Below are 20,893 nucleotides of genomic sequence, written 5' to 3'. Positions count from 1 at the left end.
CACTGCCAACTTGTGAAAGAATATTCTGATGTTCTCTTAGCTCTTAAATGGCTTTTAAATTACACTTATGGCAGCTAAACTAGTTCTAGATTAACAATACCTGAAACTTTATTTCAAAAGACTTTGCCATCTCATATAATTTTGAAAGTCTTTAACATAACTCTTCAACTTTCCAAGGTAATAAAATGATAAAGATTGGATCCTACTTCTATGCTTTTTAGACAAGGAAACTGAGTCCTCAAGAGGCAAAGTAACTTGACTAAGATCTTAATCCAGCTGGTGGTGAAATTCTGTGATTAGAACTATGGTACCCTGAAGAATGCCCACCCAGAAGAATAGTATCTTTTTTAAAACAGTTGTCCTAAGACATAATTTCCATGCCCTACAATTCACCCATTTGAAGTATATGAGTCAGTGGCTTTTAGAATATTTAGAGTAGTGCATCTTACTATTAAATATAACTTTTAGAATGCTTTGGTTTTACCAAAAACAGAACTCCACCACCCCTTTTCTATCAGCCTCCATATATCCATCCTCTCTTGCCCCCAAAAAATGACTAATCTACTTTTGTCTCTCTGAGTTTATTAGATTTTATATAGGTGGAATGCCCAGTGTGCAATCATTTATAACTGTTAACTGTTAGAATGTACTTTAAGTATTCTTTCACACTGCAATATACCATCATCATCATCATCATCATCATCATCATCATCATCATCCCACTGATCATCAAATTTCTCCAGCGGTCTCAGTAACGTCTCCATTCGTTCTAGCCCTGAGATTTTAGAAGCTTCACTTTACTCGTACTTCCCAACGATGCCGCATTGGAGGCTCTTTCAGGGTCAGTGGAATGAGACCCAGCATTGTTACTGGTTTGGGCATATGAATACGCCATGGCGAGCCTGTGAGGCTCTCCCATGTGGGCAGGAAACTCTCGGTAGGCTGTAAGATGTCTTCCAGGAGCTTGGTTTTAAGTCTCTGGATGTTGGCCATTGGTGGGATTACATGGCGCCTGGGGCAGTCCCTGGATTTGACCACCTAGCTACTGGGAAATGGGAAATCTGAGCGGAGGAGGCCCAGTCCTGATTCGAGCAGGCTTGGAGGTCTCAGCCCCGGGTCCCACACACCTGGGTTCCTCTGCCGGTACCTTCATGCATGAGGCTCCTCCGAATGTGTGGAGAGGGGCCTTGAGCATGGCTGTGGCTAGGCTCTAGAGGTCTTCGGCCATAAGAGCTCTACTCGGGGCAGGGAGGGAAGCTGGAGCCCACCCCCTCCGAGAGGCCCCGGGGAAGACAGCCAGGCGTATAAGCAAGACTCTGAGTCACTCTCTTCTGGGAGCTTGGTTTTTCCGAGAACTGTAATATATATAAGAACTTATTACTCTTTACAGTGAATAATAGTACATTTTGAATAAACACATGCCATTTTAGTTATGAAGACATTGTGCTGAATTGTTTCCACTTCTCAACTATACCCAATACAAATGGATTGGATACATGCACATGATCTAAATATTCATGTGCAAGATTTTCTGTGGATACCATGTTCTATATGCCAAAAAACAGTAACAACAAGTTTCGCAAATGCAGACATCACTGGTGCGCGCTCGAGCAAATCGATGAGCAATGAGATGACAGTGATACAGTGATAGATATATGTAATAAGAAAATATATATTATTCTCTGAGCTATATATCTTGAGGAGAATTAGTAATCATAAGATCTACCTATTGAAGAATTGTCAGAATGTTTACCAAAGTGATTGCACCATACTAAATTCCTACCAACAGTTTATGAATATTCTAACTTCTCTATGTCCTACTTAGTACTTGTTATTTCCTGTCATTTCTTACTAGAGCCTATTATAGTAATAAGTGAAATCTCACTGTAATTTTGATATGCATTAACTATAGCTAATGATAAACCATTTACATATCTTATTTGTAGAATGTCTATTAGAATAGTTTTCCATTTTTATATACTCTATTTGTTTTTATATTTGAGCTGTAAAGATTATATATTTTAATATTCTGTGCAATCATTGCACATATATTTTGAAAATGTTTATATCCCATTCTCTGTTATTTTTTCCTTCTTGATGGTATTCTTGTGAGTGAAAAAACTAAATTTTGATTATATGTAATTCATTAATTTTTTTCTTTTGTTTCTTGTGCTTTTGGTATTACATACAAGACACTATGTCAAGATTTCCTATGTTTCCTTTTTGGATTTTTTTAAATGTATTATTCATGTATTCTTCAAATTTATGGTCTTCTGAGCAGCAATGGAGGACCATTTATTTAATAAAATATCACTCCACCATCCTGGCTCCCAACAAGTGAGCCAATGTTTAAATTTATGGAGATATCAAGGACAGTTAGTAAACATTTCTGTATTTAATTGATAGGGTCTGAGAGATAGTACAGCAGGTTTGATGCCCATTATCCCAAACAGGGATAAGGTTGACTTAGAATTAGATATGAAAGTATGAAAGTACACATCTCAACAAAAAACGTGGATGGCACGTGAACTCAGCCATAACACATGGGTTCGGGTAGGACGGGGGTTCAGGCAGCATATGCATCTCCTTTTAGGAAATTTGTAGTTTTAGTTTATATAGTTATAGCTTTGGTCCTTTTTGAATTAACTTTTTAAAATATGTGCAAAATATAATTTGTTGAAAAGATTATTTCAGCTTCTATTGAGTTTATCTTGGCAGACTTACTGAAAAATCAGTTGACTGCAGTTCATGATTTATTTCTGAACTCTCAATTCTGTGCCTTTGATCAATATCATTATGCCAATATCAAACTGATTTGACTACTGTGGATTTGTAGTAATTTTGAAACCACATTTCAAATATGAGGGTTTTTTACTTTTTTATTCCATTCAAAGATGATTTTAGATATTCTGGGTCCCTTTAATTTTTCTATAATTGTTAAGATAATCTGGCCAATTTCTGCAAAGAAATTAACTAAGATTTTAATAGACATTGCGTTGAATTGGTTGGTAAACTTGGGGGATATTGTATCTTAGCAACAGTAAGTCTACAAATACCAGAATATGGAATTATTTCCATTTGATAAGATTTCCTTTAGCTTCTTTCAAAAATTATGTTTTTCAAACTACATGTTTTGTAATTTTTTTAAATTAATACCTAAGTATTTATTGTCTTAATAATCTTTTCCCCAATTTTATTTTATTTTTATAAAGTTGTTCACAATAATTTATTATATTCAATATTCTACCAATCCCTCCTCCATATCACCTCACCACAACCATTATTTCAAATTTTCCCACCACCACCCAAGCCTGCCCCCAAAGCAGGTCCTAAATAATTTATTTTGTATGTCTTGTTATGAATAATGCATTAAAAATGATCCAAAAAAGTTTCCTTAGAGTAAATTGTGTGAAGATTGTTGTATTTCACCCTAGAGCCATTAAACCCTTGTGTAAGAGATTACTAACATTTTGTTAAATGGTGAGCCTCGTGTGCTAATATTTATTTATTTATTTTTGGATTGAAATCAATTGTCTTTTATCTTAGCCCCATTAAATGTGGTGTGCAACTTTTGGTACATAAGTGGAGTAGAATACAAAATTTTGCTCCAAGGATTCTAAAATATTAAATAGGGTGATACAATTGGAGATGACTTTGGGATCCAGAAGCATTTCTGCAGTTTGTGGATCTCTTTATTTGTGAATCTCTGGATTATGGCCATTAATGAGTCTATGTGGCACCAGAGGCAATTTGTGGATGTGACCGCCAAGCTCCTGAAAGAGAAATAGGGGGAGGTCAACCTTCCCAATTCCAAGAGAGCCTGGAAAAGATTTTGGTCACAAAAGCCACATACGTGAGTTTTTCAGCAGACTCATTCTCATGCGTGAGGGGCTCATCCTGAGCCTGTGGAGACTGGCCATGAGCATGATGGCGATTAGGTTTTGAGGTGTTCAGCTGCTGGGGCTCTGTTGGGGCTGGTGCTGGGCTCATCAGCCCTCCTCCAGGGCTCCAAAATTGAGATTGAGCCTGGCACAGCGTCTAGAGACATCTCTCTGTCTTAATAATGTTACAAAAGAACATTTTCTCAAGCTTTTGTTTGCTCATTTATAACATATATAATACAATAATTCTATATTATATCTTTTGTCTTTCAACCCCACTTGAACTTATTAGTGCTTTTTATGAGAGTAGATTCCAGGGACCAGAGCAACAGTATAGCGGGTAGGGTGTTTGCCTTACACAAAGCCAACACAGGTTGGATCTCCTGCATCCCATATGGTCCCCCAAACAACACCAGTAGTAATTCCTCAGTGCAGAGCCAAGAGTAAGCCCTTACTATCTCTGGATATGACCCAAAAAGTCAAAAAGAAAAAAGAAAAAAAAGGAAAAAAGAGTAAGTTCCTAACCTTTGTGCCTATATGATTGTTATTTGTGAACAGACCCATTAGCTCTGGTTTTCAATCTTGAGATCTTTTTATTCATTTTATTGACTAATTACCTACCTAAAACATCAAGTATAGTTTTTAATATAAATGGTAAGAGTAACAGAACTGAAATTCCCAAGTGTGGAGGGACTAGACTTAAAGTTCCCAAAGTTAGGGCCAGAGCAGTAGTACAGCAGACACTTGTCTTGCACACAGCTGACCCAGATTCGATCCCCAGCACCATATATGGTTCCCCAAATCTGCCAAGAGTGATCCATGATTACAGATCCAGGAGCACGTCCTAAGCATCGCTGGATGTGGTCTCAAAACAATAACAAACAACCCCCCCCAATGTTATATATGCGGAAAAATATTATCACTTTGGTGGTAGGTGTGGTATAGTTAATGTTGTACCCTTAAAGTGTTTAAACATTTGTACCCTTAAAAATTAAGTTTGCCTGAATAAAACTAATTTTTTAAAAAGAGCTAAGAGTCTACAACCTTGTCTTTCTCTTGATCTTAGAGTGGAACCATTTATTTAGTCTCTCATCGTTGACTCTCATATAGCTGTGAAGTTTTGTAGATAGTCTTTTTCAGGTTAGGGTAGTATTCATAGTTTGTTGAGACTTTTTGTTATGAAGAGATGCTAAATTTTGCCACTTGCCTTCATTACTATTAAATAATCATTTATAGTTCATCATCCTTTACTGATATGTGAGTTCTTTATTAGTGTGGTGAATTATATTAATTATTTTTCATATTTTCAACCAGCCTCACATTACTGGGATAAATTCTACCTAATCATGGTATATGACACTTCTTTCCATAGGTTTGCATTTCATTTGCTAATATTTGTCGAGGATTTTTATGTCTATGTTTATGTATTAGTCTGCTAGTGTTTCAGCTCAAAAAACACAGACACCATAATATAAAACAATAGCAAATTACTGTTTTCACAGTTCTGAAAGCAGCAAGTACAAAAACAAAGTTTTGGCATCTTGAGTTTTTCCTGAGGTCTCTACATTTCTGTGCAGATGTCTGCCTTAGTGTGTTTATTTTGATGTCTATTTTGCACACACATTCCCAGTATCTATATCTTTTCCTATAAGAAACACCAACTATTTTGAATTTGGGTCTCAACCTTATAACCTAATTATTTAACCTTAGTTACTTCTTTGAACAGTTTCCAAATACAGTCATAAGGGAGTTGGAACTTCAGCATATGAAGTTACAGCAATTCTGTAACAATTCATAACATTTGGGTCTGCTTTTTTACTCAAAAATCTCTTTTAATTTAGGGATTCAGGTAACACTAGCCTCATAAAATGAGTTGTGAAATTTTTTCTCAATATGTCTTTTTGGAGTTTGTATAACGTTGTTACTAACTTAAATGTCTGCTAGATTTTACCAGTGAAATCATCTAGTCCTTGATTTTCTTTGTGGAAAGTTCTTGATTATTAATTAAATATCTTAGTATGTGTCCATTCAGATTGTTTTTAATTAGTTACACAAGCTTGTCCTTTTAGAAATTGATCCATTTCTTCCAAATACATTTTACATAATGTGTTGCCCTTAAGCTGTTTATAGTACTCCCTTATAGCCCTTTTTTTAAATTTCTTTCAGATCAATAGTAGCATGGAATTATTGTTTAAAGTTGCTACTTAAAAAGCACAGTTTTTTGAAGTCTCAAACTTTGCTGTAAAACCCTATAGCCATATGTATTTTAGCACAAAAAATAATATTTATATTATTTTTCATCGAGTAAAAGAGAAACTACCAGAGAGAGTTCTCGTGTGTGTGTGTGTGTGTGTGTGTGTGTGTGTTTCACCATCCTACCTTCCAAAACATCTATGGTGGTCTAGTTTGAGAATCTCATGAAAAGAAACATTCTTAGCATAGAAAGATCGAACTCATATGTGGAATATAAAGTAGCTGAAAGGTACAAGCTTACAATGTTGTGATTCCTGGCAGACATTTCACTAGACTAAGTTACTCAAATACAGAAATCCAAAACTATACTGCTGCTAGTGCGGCCTCCGGACCTCATATCTCTTTATTATCAGCAATGGAAAACAAATTACCAAATGCTTTCTTTTCAGCAGATCGGCTTTAGGGGGGAGAAACTCCACATCAATAATAGTGAAATTTTTTATTGAAATATTGAATGTAATCAAAGTAAAGTGAAAGTAAAGTGAAATTTACCAGTTACACATGCGGGGTGGGGGGCTGGGGAGGTGGGGGGAAGGGGGGAGGTATATTATGATTCTTGGTGGTGGAATATGTGCACTGGTGAAGGGACGGGTGTTTGAGCATTGTATAACTGAGACTTAAACCTGAAAGCTTTGTAACTTTCCACATGGTGAACTAATAAAATAAAAAAAATAAAATTTTTTTTAAAAAAAAGAAACATTCTTAGAAATTTCTACCCCTTACCAGGACAGTCCCTAACTATAGTAAGGTCTAAGTGGGGTTACCAGGGCGCCACATATAGGTTGTTTGTGCAAACAAATGAATTAAAAAATCTTTCCTGTTCTTTAGTATGGAGAGAAAGCATATTATTTTGTTAAGGGTGGGAGCCAGAGAGATAATATTGGGGGTAATGTGTTCACCTTGCATGCTGCTGATCCCGTTTTAACCCTTGGCACCACTGTTGGTTTCCTGAGCAAAAACAAGAGCATTCTTCAAAAAAATTGAGTAAAATAAAATAAGGACCTATGTCGTCAATTCTTTTGTTCAGGGTGTTTATGAGTGTATGTCTAAATCTTTTGTGTTGATGGTAATGCAAGTGTTACAGCAGATTGTGACCTGCTCTGAGTTCTGATAGGCTGTGTATAAGGTTAGCTTATACACTGACCACCACATGTCTTCTATGACTTTCTTACAATTCATGTGGCTGTGTCTCTACAGGTAAATAGGGTTCCCTTCTGCATGACAACATGGTTCATATACATTATTATCCCTGCCTCTTAGTTGATTCTGCTCTCTGGTTGGACCATCTGGGGTCGTCTGACCAGAACAACCAATCTGGTTGCATATGCAAATGAAGGTGCGAGGTGATTGGGTGATGGCCAAACAGAGCGCATGTGCCCTTGTATGGGTTGCCAAGATTGTCTTGTATGTTCCTATACAAATGAAGATTGAAGGGCAGCGAGTGAGATTGCACATACCCTTATGCATCTGTGAAATGGCCAATGATATCATATATGTTAATTAAATGTGTAACATGAGCCACCGCGCTACCTTCCTCTTTCTGATCCCTTCCTGTTTTTTCTTTCGTGTAACACAGGGACACCAATGACAATGGCTTTTTTTTAATCCTGAAATAAGCGTAAATTGATCGTCCAAACTGAACTATATAAATAAGAAATTGGGAACAGGGCCGAGAAATAAGAAAGGCCCGAGAGATACAGCAGCCTGGGCATTGGCCTTGCAGTTGGTCTGATCCCCGGCATCCCATATGGTACCCCAAGGCCACCAGGAGTGATTCCCAAGTGCAGAGCCACGAGTGAGTCCTGAGCACTGCCTGGTGTGGCCTAAAAAAACATAAAAAAGAAAAGTAAGAAAAATTTTATCCACTGTATTTCAGATTATTTACCTTAATGAGAGTCCTGCCTCTTTCAACTTTAATAAAAACTGCTCATCGACATTCAGTTATTCCCAACTATGTTTTAAAAGTGAATTTTTTATTAAAGCATGTTGTTGTATTTTTTTATTAAAGAAGTGATCTTTAGTATGTATAGTAAATAAAGTGACACTCACATAAACCTGAAATGGGAATAATATTTTCAATAGAGATATTAACTTTAACATTTTCCTCCAACCCCAAAAATTGTTACCTTGCACTGTAGCACTGTTGTCCTGTTGTTCATTGAGTTGCTCGAGCGGGCACTAATAACAGCTCCATTGTGAGACTTGTTGTTACTGTTTTTGGCATATAGAATACAAAACGGGTAGCTTGCCAGGTTCTGCCCTGCTTGGTAGCTTGCCAGGCTCTCCAAGAGAGATGAAGGAATCAAACCTGGGTTGGCCACTTACAAGGCAAATGCCCTACCCGCTGTGCTATTGCTTAATGATAAATTAACAATCCTATTTCAGTTTTTAATAAGGTTGAATTATTAACCCCTGTATTAATTCATTGTAGAAAAAATATTATGTTTTCCCTTTTTTGTTTTCTGTAGAAAAGCTGTTCTTGAAAACTACATGCTACTTAGTGATTCAGGTGTTTGGGCCAGATATCATAAAACTGTGAGTATGCCATGATCATTTGCTGATCTCCTGGGAAAAAAACACAAAAACTCAGAAAATATCTGTCTCTGTTTCCAGTGGGATATACTTACTGAATGAGGGACTGCATTATATACCAGTTCATGTTGGTAGTGGAAAATTCAGCATTGATTGGAATCCTTTGAAACTCTAAACAAGAACTCCCTTGAAATTCTGAGTTCATAACACATTCTCACCAAATATTTATATATGGCTCCCTGATATTTTAATTTTTTATTTAATGAATTTGAATAATTTGGTTTGCTCTCAAGTCCACTACTCAAAATAAACCTTACCTTTTTATATGGGTCTAATTTCATTCTCATGCTAAGCTTCACCCAAGTAATAGGTCCCACGTTCATCTTTCTCTTGCTTTCCTTTTCTAGTTGTATTACATATATATGTATTCATACAATGAATTATGATTGTTTATCATAATTAAAATTAAGATCAATAAAATAATTATTAATACCCTATATTATATTAGGCATATCCAATATGCAGGCAGCTTGCCAGGCTCTGCCATGCAGGCTCCATACTCTCAGTAGCTTGCTGGGCTCTCCAAGAGGGGCAGAGGAATCGAACATGGGTTGGCTGAGTGAAAGGTGAAAGCCTAACCGCTGTGCTATCGCTCCAGTAACAATAAGTCTCTCAATGAGAGATGTTACTGGTGCTCGCTCAAACAAATCGATGAGCAACGGGATGACAGTGACAGTGACAGTATCTAAATTATATTAATATACTCGTAGAATGTATGCTTTTTAGCTGTTATTTTACTGTATGAAGACAGTATTACATTTAATGCATTTAATTCTAAATATGCAAAAAGACTGAAGAATGAGAGAGAGGAATAAATGCAAGCAGGAGTGAATGAACGAAGGGAGTTGCAAGAAGAGGAGGGTAAATAGAGGGCTGTACATTTCTGATGCCTAATGAAAATTTGAGGGTAGTTAGAAAATGTTTGTTGAGTTAATTAACTATTTTTTTAAAAAATTGTGAGCCATAGAGGTAGTACAGGGATATAGGCACATGCCTTGTATGCCACTGACCCCGGTTTTATCCCCAGAACCATAGACCACACCCCAAACATCCTCAAGAGTGACTCCTAGTACAGGGTCAGGAGCAAACCTTGAGCACAACTGGGCGTAACCCAAAAAACAAACAAAATTTTACCTCTGAGCTAAGTCTAGATTGCTTCAAGGAAACTTACATGCATGTACTAAAACAAACAAACAAAACATCCTTTCAACCTATTTAATGAACCTGTTTGCACACTTACTATGAGCCAGATGCTATGAGACCATACCAGCTTGCTCAGAGAGCCTCTTAGGCTAAGAACAAAACCAGAGAAACAAGTGGAGCAGTCACATAATCCAAATTATACACAGACAAATCCACCTCAAATTATTACAACTAAGCACTGGTATTAATAAAGAATGGGCTCAGAAAGAACTCCTGGAAGACTTCCTGGGTAGAGAAGGTGTTGTTCTTTGAGAGGACTCAAAGTTCTGCCTATTCTCAGTGTGAGGAGGTGGTGGATGTAACAAACCACCCGCTCAGTAGTTTTGCCCACTGTTAGTTTTACTGCTCTGTCATTTTCTAATACCCATTAGTGGTTCGCTGATAGAATTTCTCCTCTTATGTTGTATTCTTACAGTTTCTTTTAATCCTCCAGATGTAGGCCTGGGTTGATAAGGGTCCTAAAAATTGCTTCTTCATGACTCAATTTTACCTGAATTTCAGACTTTCAACATTTAATGTGTGTCCTAATTCAGACAGCATCCCATTTTACTACTCACAAGTCAATCCCCAGTGGTTCACGGACTGTTTAGCAGCTGTTTTTCCTAGCTTTAGGAGAGTCATGGGATTTTAGATGGACATAGGACATCTAAGCTCTCCCCCAGGTTCCTGGGGTTAGACAGGGAAGAACTACTCCAGGAACAGTCCAATGCTGTCAATTATGCATATCTTTTGCCACATAGTTGGACAAGTAGGGAAATGGACAAATAGGCATATAATATGTAATAAGGCAACTTTCTTTGCTACATATTATGTAATCTAATGTTTCACACTTATCTCAAGCCAAACTAAAGGACTGCTTTTTAACTTTTAGTCTTTTAATGACGACTCTGTGGTCTTAAGAGTCCCTAAGAAGGACCTCATATGCCCACTTGCCTCCTTTTATTCCAGTTCAGAGAGCTGCCTCCTCACTTTGTGATGGAGTATTCTTCTTCTTCACCCTCATGAACAAATTCATCTACCTGAAATTGTGCTCTATTTGCAGGAGGAAGGAGAACACCTGTTGGATACTATAGAATGAGTTTTCTCTGGTGGTCCTGCAAGCCACTAATGTCCCAGCAGTTTAACCAGATTTATTTATTTAAATATTAAATATTAAAATAATTTTTAAAATTTAACCAATCTTTTTTATCACATCCTAAGTGTACACCAAATATAAAATCCTCTTGAAGACAGCATTCCTCTGCAAAATAGGACATAGGACATCTAAGCTCTGACCATTAAGTTGAGAACAGATGTGTGAAACCTCTCTCGGCTTGCTGACACTCTGGATGTCAGTTTGACAACAAACTTTAGCTGTCACAAACAGGTGGTCTCTCAGTTCAGAAAGTGGGGCTTTGGTGCTGGAGCGATAGCACAGCAGGGAGGGCGTTTGCCTTGCACGTGGCCAACCCGGGTTTGGCCCAGCATCCCACATGGTTCCTCGAGCACCACCAGGAGTGACGCCTGTGCATCACCAGGTGTGACCCAAAAAGAAAAAAAGAAAAGGAAAGAAAATGGGGCTTCTTTTTAACCTTTAGTTAAAAAGTAAAATCAGGGAGTACATGATCCCAGCCTATGTTTTTGTTTTGTTTTGTTTAATTTTTTTTATTGAATCACCATGAGATAAAGTTACAAATCTGCTTGTGATTGGGTGTCAGTCATTCTTTGTCCCAACACTCATTCTTCCACCAGTATACATTTACAATGTCCCCAGTTTCCCTCTCACAACCCCCCCAACTACCTGCCACTATGGCAGACACCTTCTTTCTCTATCTCTCTTTTTCTTTCTTTCTTTCTTTCTTTCTTTCTTTCTTTCTTTCTTTCTTTCTTTCTTTCTTTCTTTCTTTCTTTCTTTCTTTCTTTCTTTCTTTCTCTCTCCTTTCTTATGCTTTCTTTCTTTCTTTCCTTCTTTCTTTCTTTCTTTCTTTCTTTCTTTCTTCCTCCCTTTCTTCCTCTCTTTCTTTTCTTTCTTTCTTTCTTTCTTTCTTTCTTTCTTTCTTTCTTTCTTTCTTTCTTTCTTTCTTTCTTTCTTTCTTTCTTTCTTTCTTCTTCCTACCTTCCTCTCTCTTCCTTCCTTCCTCTCTCTTCCTTCTTTCTTCCTTCTTTCCTTCCTTCCTTCCTTCCTTCCTTCCTTCCTTCCTTCCTTCCTTCCTCCCTTTCTTCCTCTCTCTTTTCTTTCTTTCTTTCTTCCTCTCTCTTTTCTTTCTTTCTTTCTTTTTCTTTCTCTCTTTCTTTCTTTCTTTCTTTCTCTCTCTTTCTTTCTTTCTTTCTTTCTTTCTTTCTTTCTTTCTTTCTTTCTTTCTTTCTTTCTTTCTTTCTTTCTTTCTTTCTTCTTCCTACCTTCCTCTCTCTTCCTTCCTTCCTCTCTCTTCCTTCTTCCTTCCTTCCTTCTTTCCTTCCTTCCTTCCTTCCTTCCTTCTTCTTTATTTCTTCCTTTCTTTCTTTCCTCCTTCCTTCCTCTCCCTTCTTTCCTTCCTTCCTCTCTTTTTTTCTCTTTCTTTCTTTCTTTCATTCTTTCTTTCTGTCTCTCTGTCTCTCTTTCTTTCTTCTTCCTACCTTTCTCTCTCTTCCTTCCTTCCTTCTTTCCTCTTTCTTTCTTCCTTTCTTTCTTTCCTCCTTCCTTCCTCTCTCTTCCTTCTTTCCTTCCTCTCTTTCTTTCTCTCTCTCTCTTTCTTTCTTTCTTTCTTTCTTTCTTTCTTCCTACCATCCTCTCTCTTCCTTCCTTCCTTCCTTCCTTCCTTCCTCCCTCCCTTCCTCCCTCTCTCTCTCTTTCTTTCTTTCTTTCTTTCTTTCTTTCTTTCTTCCTTCCTTCCTTCCTCTTTCTTTGTTTCTTTCTCTCTCTTTCTTTCCTTCTTCCTCCTTTCTTTCTTTTTCTTTCTTTCTTTCTTTCTTTCTTTCTTTCTTTCTTTCTTTCTTTCTTTCTTTCTTTCTTTCTTTCTTTCTTTCTTTCTTTCTTTCTTTCTTTCTTTCTTTCATCTCTTTCTCTCTGTGTCTCTCTCCCCTCTCTCCCCCTGACCTCCCTCCCTCTCTTTTGGACATTGCAGTTTGCAATATAGATACTAAAAGGTTATCATGTATATCCCTTTGCCTATTTTCAATACTCAGATCTTATCCAGCATGATCATTTCTAGCTATTATTCTCATACTGACCACTTTTCTGCCTTACCTGCCCTCTGCCCCCTACACACTTGTGGTAAACTCCATTGACCAGTCCTCCTGGGGTCTATTTTCCTTGGCTTTAGATATTACTCTAATACTATTTTTTTACATATACCACAAATGAATTCTGTCATTTTATATCTGTCCCTCTCTTTCTGACTCTATTCTCTGTATCCACCCATTTATAGAAAAATTTTATGACTTCATTTTTTCCTAACAGCTGCATGGTATTCCATTGTGTAGATCTACCATATTTTCTTTTTCCAGCCATCTGTTCTCAGGCACTCAGATTGTTTCCAGATGCTGGTTATTGCGAATAGTGCTGCAATGAACATAGAAGTACAGATGATGTTTCTGCTGTGTGTTTTGGTCCCTCAGTGTATATTCCCAGTAGTAATATTGCTGGGTCAAATGGGAGTTCAATTTCTAGTTTTTTGAGGAATGTCCATATTGTTTTCCCAAAAGGTTAGATAGCCTTTTGTTTTCCCAAAAGTTGGCATTTCCACTGCAATAAATGAGAGTCCTTTTCTCTCCACATCCATGCCAGCACTGGTTGTTCTTTTTCTTTACATACAAAAGTATGCCAGTCTCTGTGGTGTGAGATGATATCTCATTTAATTTGCATCTCCCTGATTATTAGTAATGAGGGTGTTTGTTCATGTGCTTTTGGCCGTTTGAACTTCTTCTTTGTGGAAGTTTCTGTTAGTTTCTTCTCCCTATTTTATGATTTGGTTGGGTTTTTTTTTCCTTGTAAAGTTCTACTAGTGCCTTGTATGTCTTTTATACTAACCCTTCATCAGATGGATAGTGGGTGAATAATTTTTCCCATTCCATGGGCTGTCTTTGTATCATGGTCACTGTTTCTTTTGAGGTGCAGAAGCTTCTTAGTTCCACTAGTCCCATTTATTTATCTTTCTTCCACTTGCTTGGTCAGTGATGTTTCATCTGTGAAGCTGCCTTTAGCTTCAATATCATGGAGAATTTTGCCTGTTTTCTTCCATGTGCATTATGGATGAAGATCCAATATTGAGATCTTTAACCCATTTTGATCTGACTTTTGTGCATGGCATTAGATAGAGACCTAAGTTCAGTTTTTCACATGTAGCTGTCCAGTTTTCCCAGAATCACTGGTTAAAGAGCCAGCCTATGTTTTTAAATATTAGTGATCATCTAAATAGTTTAAGATCTCTGACATGGAAAGTTTTTATCAAATAGGCTTTGATAAGAAATATTTTAATTCAAACAAAGAAGTTATTTTTACAGTAAGATTCATTAAAAGATTTTATGGTTGATAGTTCAAATTATTATTTATTCTTAATGTTGAACAACCACTAAAACTGCTACTTACATACTAAGTGAAACGGGTGCTTTTGCTTTTTTTTCTTTATTTTATTGATTTTTTCCCTAATTTTTATCCTTATAAGGGTCATTTGTTATTTTTTATGTCCAGGTATAAAATTCTCTTGGAGGAGTTAACAACCTAATAGATCAGGGAAACAGAATTGGAAGCAGATTCGATTATTTATATCAGGCCCACTGTGATAAAAAGATTACAGTGTGGAAGCTTTCCCACTCTAACCCATAGTTCTCAAGTGTTGGTCACTTGTAGGCTGTGACCACCTTCTATCATAAACAATAGAAACAAATGGTCTCATGAAGAAAGATGAAGAAGAGAATGAGGGAGAGAAAACTGGTGTTTGGCATTGTGACAGTTGTACTAGTCACTTTGTAATTATTGGGGCTGGAGGCAAAGTGAATTTATTGTAAGAGAATTGAGGGCATATCATGATACTCAGGGCAGGAAAATAGCTAGGTCTTAGATCAGAAAGAGAGCAAATCAGTCACTAGAACGAAGAAACATGCATAATCTATGCAGGCTTCTTCATTGCAAGTGAATGTGCTGCCTATACAATCCCTCCCTTAGCTTTCTGAATACTCAATTTCCATGTCTGGAAATGAATATATATATGTTTATGTGTGTGTGTGTATATATATATATGTATATATATATATATATATATATAGTATCCAAGTCACTACAGCTTCATTCATTCTGATAACATCCTAAAGTCAAACTTTTAATACTAATTCTAAAGTTCCATAAGAGAATCTGACTGGTCACATTTGCACAATAGTCAAAAGAGACCCAATCAACTCAAGTATAAACATAGTTGCCAGGAACCCATCTTTATGGGTGAATGGGGGTAAAGAATCATGTGAATAAGAATGAAGTCCCAAATATATCATCTAAAATCAACAATTATCCTTCCATATATCATAAATATATCACGATCACAAAATCCTGTTGATCGTTGAGTTGCTCAAGCAGTCTCAGTAACCTCTATATTCATCCTATCCCTGAGATTTTAGAAGCCTCTCTCTTATCAGCCTTCCAAACAATGCTGCATTGGAGGCCCTTTCAGGGTCAAGGGAATGAAATTCAGCTGGTTACTGGCTTTGGCATATAGATACACCATGGGAAGCTTGCAAGGCTGTCCCACGTGGGCAGGAAGCTCTCAGTAGCTTGCTAGTTTCTCCCAGAGGGAAAGGTAGGTTATAAAATATCCTCCTGGGAGCTTGCTTTTAAGTCTCTGGATTTTGGCTGCTGATGGGATTACACACAACTGGGTTCCTCTGCTGGTACTGGTATTGTCAAACGAGTGGAGAGGGGCCTTGAGCATGGCTGTGGCTAGGTTCCAGTGGTCTTTGGCTGCTGGGAGCTCTGCTCAGAGCGGGGAGGGAAGCTGGAGCCCATCCCCTTCAAGGGGCCCTGGGGAAGACAGCCAGGTGTGCAAGCAAGAGACTCTCTGCATAAATAAATATATATATATATATATATATACATACATAATATCACAAAGTCCATACTTGTTACTTCATTTGGAGAAATTTTTTATACTCATTCTTCTTGGTAAGAAGAGTTTTGAATATACCAGGAAGAGAATGATAATAAAAGGTTTGCTTTAGCCTTTTCAAACATAGAAATGAATGTTTTAGAAGTACTACTATATACTGGGCTGGAGAAATAGCACAGCGGGTAGGGCGTTTGCCTTGCATGCAGCCAACCCAGGTCCGATTCCTCCATCCCTCTCAGAGAGCCCAGAAAGCTACTGAGAGTATCCTGCCCACACGGCAGAGCCTGGCAAGCTACCCGCCATATTCAATATGCCAACAACAGTAACAACAATTCTCACAATGGTGCCTGCTCAAGCAAATTGATGAGCAAGAGAATGACAGTGATACAGTGATACTTTTATACTATACTCAGAGAGGAGTGGAGGGATAATGCAACTATACTGTACTTTCTTCCATGAAGTAAAGAAAGGTATTTACTTTACCTCAGTAAGGACAATAAAAATTTATATGTTTATATGTGTGTATTTACTTTGAGCCACATGGCAGAGCCTGGCAAGCTACCCGTGCTGTATTTGATATGCCAAAAACAGTAACAAATTTCACAATGGAGACATTACTGGTGCCGGCTAGAGCAAATTGATGAACATCGGGAGGACAGTGCTACAGTGCTACATTTACTTTGAAAAGAAAAGGACTGACATCTGAGTAATAGTAAAGTAAGTAGGGTGCTTGCCTTGTATGCAGCCAACCTGGATTCCAGTCATCCTAAGAAAATAATTCTAGGTGAATAAGTCTATATCATAAATGAGTTCTTCGTCTTAAGATCACGCAAACTTCACAATCACACAATCACGATATCCCGTTAATCACCGATTTCTCGGGTGGGCTCAGTAACATCTCATTTTGTCCTTTCCCTGAGATCTTAGAAGTCTATTTCAACTTGGCCCTCCTAACAATGTTGCACTGAGGGCTCTTCAAAGTCAGGGGAATGAGATCCAGTTTGTTACTGGATTTTGCATATGAATACACCATGGGAAGCTTGCAAGGCTGTCCCATGTGGGCAGGAAACTCTCAGAAGATTGCCAGTTTCTCCTAGAGAGAGAAGTAGGCTAAAGATATCACTTCTGAGAGCTTGCTTTTAAGTCTCTCTCTGGATGTTGGCCGTTGATGGGATTACACACACCTGAGTTCCTCTGCCGGTACTTTCATGCATGAGGCCTCTCCGAACGTGTAGAGAGGAACCTCCAGCATGGCTGCAGCCAGGCTCCAGTGGTCTTCGGCCGCTGGGAACTCTGCTTGGGGTGGGGAAGGAAGCTGGAGCCCATCACCTCTGAGGGGCCCCGGGGAAGACAGCCAGGAGTGCGGGCAAGAGACTCTGCATCACTCTCTTCTGAGAGCTTGCTTTTAAGTCTCTCTCTGGATGTTGGCCATTGATGGAATTACACACACCTGGGTTCCTCTGCCGGTATCTTCATGCATGAGGTCTTAAGATCATGCAAACTTAATCATGCAAGATATAATTTCTATCAAATTATATCATGCTTATCAAATTATACCTCTATCCATTTTTTCCTTCCCCAATTTTATTGTAGCTTCTCCTAGAGATTGATAGCGCTCAAAAGAGAGGCATTCCTCTGCACTTCCTCCTTAGCCCCACTGCCCTGCTTAAGTGTAGGAGTATGTAGCACTGTAGCACTGTCGTCCCGTTGTCCAACAATTTGCTCAAGTGGGCACCAGTAACGTCTCCATTGTGAGACTTGTTACTGTTTTTGGCATATCGAATAGCCACAGATAGCTTGACAGGCTCTGCCATGTGGGCGGGATACTCTTGTTAGGCTTTCTGAGAGGGATGGAGGAATCGAACCTGGGTTGGTCGCGTGCAAGGCAAACGCCCTACCTGCTGTGCTGTCACTCTAGTCTCAAGGAGTATGTAATGTGGCAGAAATCATCCTGACCCAGTGCCTACGGGGCACTGCACTCAAAGGCCTTGCTGCAGTAAGTTGTGGGTATTCAAATCCAGTCTGGGGATTTACCTTCTCTGAAAGAGCTTCTATTTTTTAATGCCTGAGAGATCTTAAAGAGTCTTTGTTTTGCCCCATTTCCCTTCAGGCTTAGAACAGATCTGAATGCTGATGTGGTGTGTCACACTCTGAAATTCTGTAAACAAGAAACAGGTCAACCTTTGTGTCATCTCTACCCTTCCCGAAAGGTGAGTGGATTTTCACTCTGTCAGATTACAGCAACCTCAGATCCTCCGGCACTGTTGTGGAGGCTGCCCTCAATCAGTGACTGAGGGACAAGAAGAGGCAAGATGACATTTTCAATTATATTGCATGAAATAACACCTGCAAATTTCAACCTATATCCCTCCCACACATGCTTCCAAAGAATGTCTTTGCTATTTAACTTTTGTGGGCTGCAATCTGGAGCAAGGCTGCCAGTAGGGAGGAAATTTGACCAGCCCAGGAGAAAAGAAGTTTAAATTCCTCTCTTTCATTTAATCCTCAACAAGTTACTAGAGTATTCTGTTTTTCCACAACTTTGCTACTCTACACACTGAAAGTTTTGTATCCTAGGAAAATCTGTGCATTTGGTTACTCTAGTCTAAGTTTTATTGCACTCAATCATAAAACGGGTATGATAAGTTGTGTAAAATGCTTTCCATATAATATGATTGCCGTAGGAAGTCAATGAGTAACACAAATAAAATGCTTAATCCAATTACTGCTGCATACAAGATGCTTATAAGATCCTAGCTAGTATAATTGCTTTTTCAATATCATTATTATTCAGGGACTGTTCTCCACAATACCTATATGCATAATGTTATGTTGAACACTTTGGTACCGCAATGCAGAAAGAGATAAGGCTGTAAATATTGACACAATGCAAGTATACTAAATCTGGTTAGACCTTACAATATTGACTTTCATAAGCTTCCTGTAAAAATAAGAGATAATATAAGTAATATAAAATAAAATTCTGTTTCTTTTACCAGCATGATTGTTTAGGTGTTTTTGTATATAACATAGGTTTATATTTTATTTGCCATCTCCTTTCATTGCTACTGAAATGAAGGCATTTTAACACTTTGTGATCTAGCCAATGGACAAGATTTTGCTGACTGACAATATTAAATATCATAAGCTTGTCTCCTGGAGCAGAAGGAAAAGATGCAAATGGTAGAGTTTGCATATTTCATGCCTCCTTGGTCACTGGCTAAGTGTCAATTAATTTCACCTGAGAAGCTGTGGGTTCTATTGGTTTCTAGAAGAGTTAGCTAATTTTAAGTTTTAAAAAATCTTCTCAAGGGGTTGGGGCAATAGTTCAGTGGGTAAGGTGCTTGCCGTGCATACAACCAACCCAAGTTCTATCCCCAGCATCCTATTAGGTCCCCACAAACTCCTCCAGGAGTGAGCAGCCAGAGTAAGTTCTAAGTACCACAAGATATGGCCCCAAGACAAAACAAATCAAAACTGCCGCAAGCCAAATAGATAGTACTTGGTTTCAGATGTTTGTCTTGCTTGTGGCTCATCCCAGTTTGGTCCCTGGTGCTCCATGGAACCCCAAACAATGCTGCAAACAACCACTGAACACAAAGCAGGGAGTAGCCCCAGCACCACTGGGTTTGCCCCCCCCCCCCAGTATATTCAGGTATTATGGTAGCATGTGAATGTGGTATAATCTTTGCTGTCTAAGAATACACAAAGGGAACTCTAGATAGAAAGGCAAATAATAGGGGTATTTTGTGATTTCCTTAAATAACACCTTGTTACATATACATCTCACCACAGATAGTCATAATATCAAAGTATTTCATTTTAAATTATTCCATTTAAAATGGCACCCTTTTTCACTCTGTGCGATTCATACCTGAAATATCATTTCCTTATCTTCCTTGTCACAACCCCATATTCAATTCCCAGTGCAAGAACTTTTCAAGCAGTCTCTTTGGCTGGGAGGAATTCAGAGGCGTTAGTTCATCCCCAAATGTTCCACCTCCACCCCAGCTGACTGTGTGCTCCTGGCCGACTCTTCCTAGTCCTTCGTGCTCTTTTCTAAGCCCTAGTCTCTGCGATGACCTGAAATGAAGACTCTTGGTGCAAACACAGGCTCACACTCCCCTCCACTGTCTTCTTTACTGGCAATAGTTGACATTTCCTGAGTTTTCCCTCTTTTCACATCACTATTTATGCTTCCTTTATCTCTGAAAAACCCTCAAGGGGGCACCATTAGGACTCCATTTTTTTATTATTTATTTTTTAAACTTTACTTATTTATTTTGTGATGAAACACCGTGGCGTGGGGGTAGTGGGAGGGATAGCAGGCACTGGTGAAGGACTCCATTTTTTCAAAGCTGAGGAAACAGTGTTCAAGAGATTATGTAACTTTCTTTGAAAAATCACTCCCTTTGGAAAAAACAGTAGTGGGTCTGGAGCTCTAGTACAGTGGGGAGGGTGCTATGCCTCAAGCCAACCCAGGTTTGAACTCTGCTATCACATATGGTGTTCCAAGCCCCCAGGAGTTATTCTTGAGTGCAGAGTCAGGAATTGGTGCTGAGCACCTTTGAGTGTAGCCAGAAAACCCCAAACCGAACAAAACAACAACAAAAAGCAGAAGTTCAACCTGTATCTGTATTCTGTGGAGAGTTTGGTAACTCTCTTACCCGTTGTGTAAGTGTTACTGAAGATCGTGTAGGGGTACCTTCACAACACTCCATTGAATCCCCTACCAGAAACAACTATTGTTAGTGTTGGTCAGATGTTTTCCTTTTCTTTTAAAATAAATTGTTCTTTATCAGTCATTTAACTAATACTCATACTTGGAAACAATTTTATACTCCATGTTTCTATTTAAACATTACTTACTGAACATAATTTTTAGTGGTACATGTTAGATCTTTCTATTTC

General features: G+C 38.3%; 1 protein-coding gene across 1 annotated transcript in view; it reads left to right on the top strand.

Annotated features, from left to right (window-relative positions):
* AOAH (acyloxyacyl hydrolase) overlaps positions 1 to 20,893 on the top strand; it is a 266,187-nt gene that overhangs the window by 58,867 nt on the left and 186,427 nt on the right. Inside the window, exons 3-4 of the mRNA XM_004606887.2 lie at positions 8,603 to 8,669; positions 18,093 to 18,192. Coding sequence (XP_004606944.2) covers positions 8,603 to 8,669; positions 18,093 to 18,192 — 167 coding nt within the window. The remainder of the gene's footprint in view (positions 1 to 8,602; positions 8,670 to 18,092; positions 18,193 to 20,893) is intronic.

The sequence above is a fragment of the Sorex araneus genome, chromosome 1 (genome assembly GCF_027595985.1).
Source record: "Sorex araneus isolate mSorAra2 chromosome 1, mSorAra2.pri, whole genome shotgun sequence".
Taxonomy (NCBI): Eukaryota; Metazoa; Chordata; class Mammalia; order Eulipotyphla; family Soricidae; genus Sorex; species Sorex araneus.
This window is presented reverse-complemented; position numbering and strand designations above follow the sequence as displayed.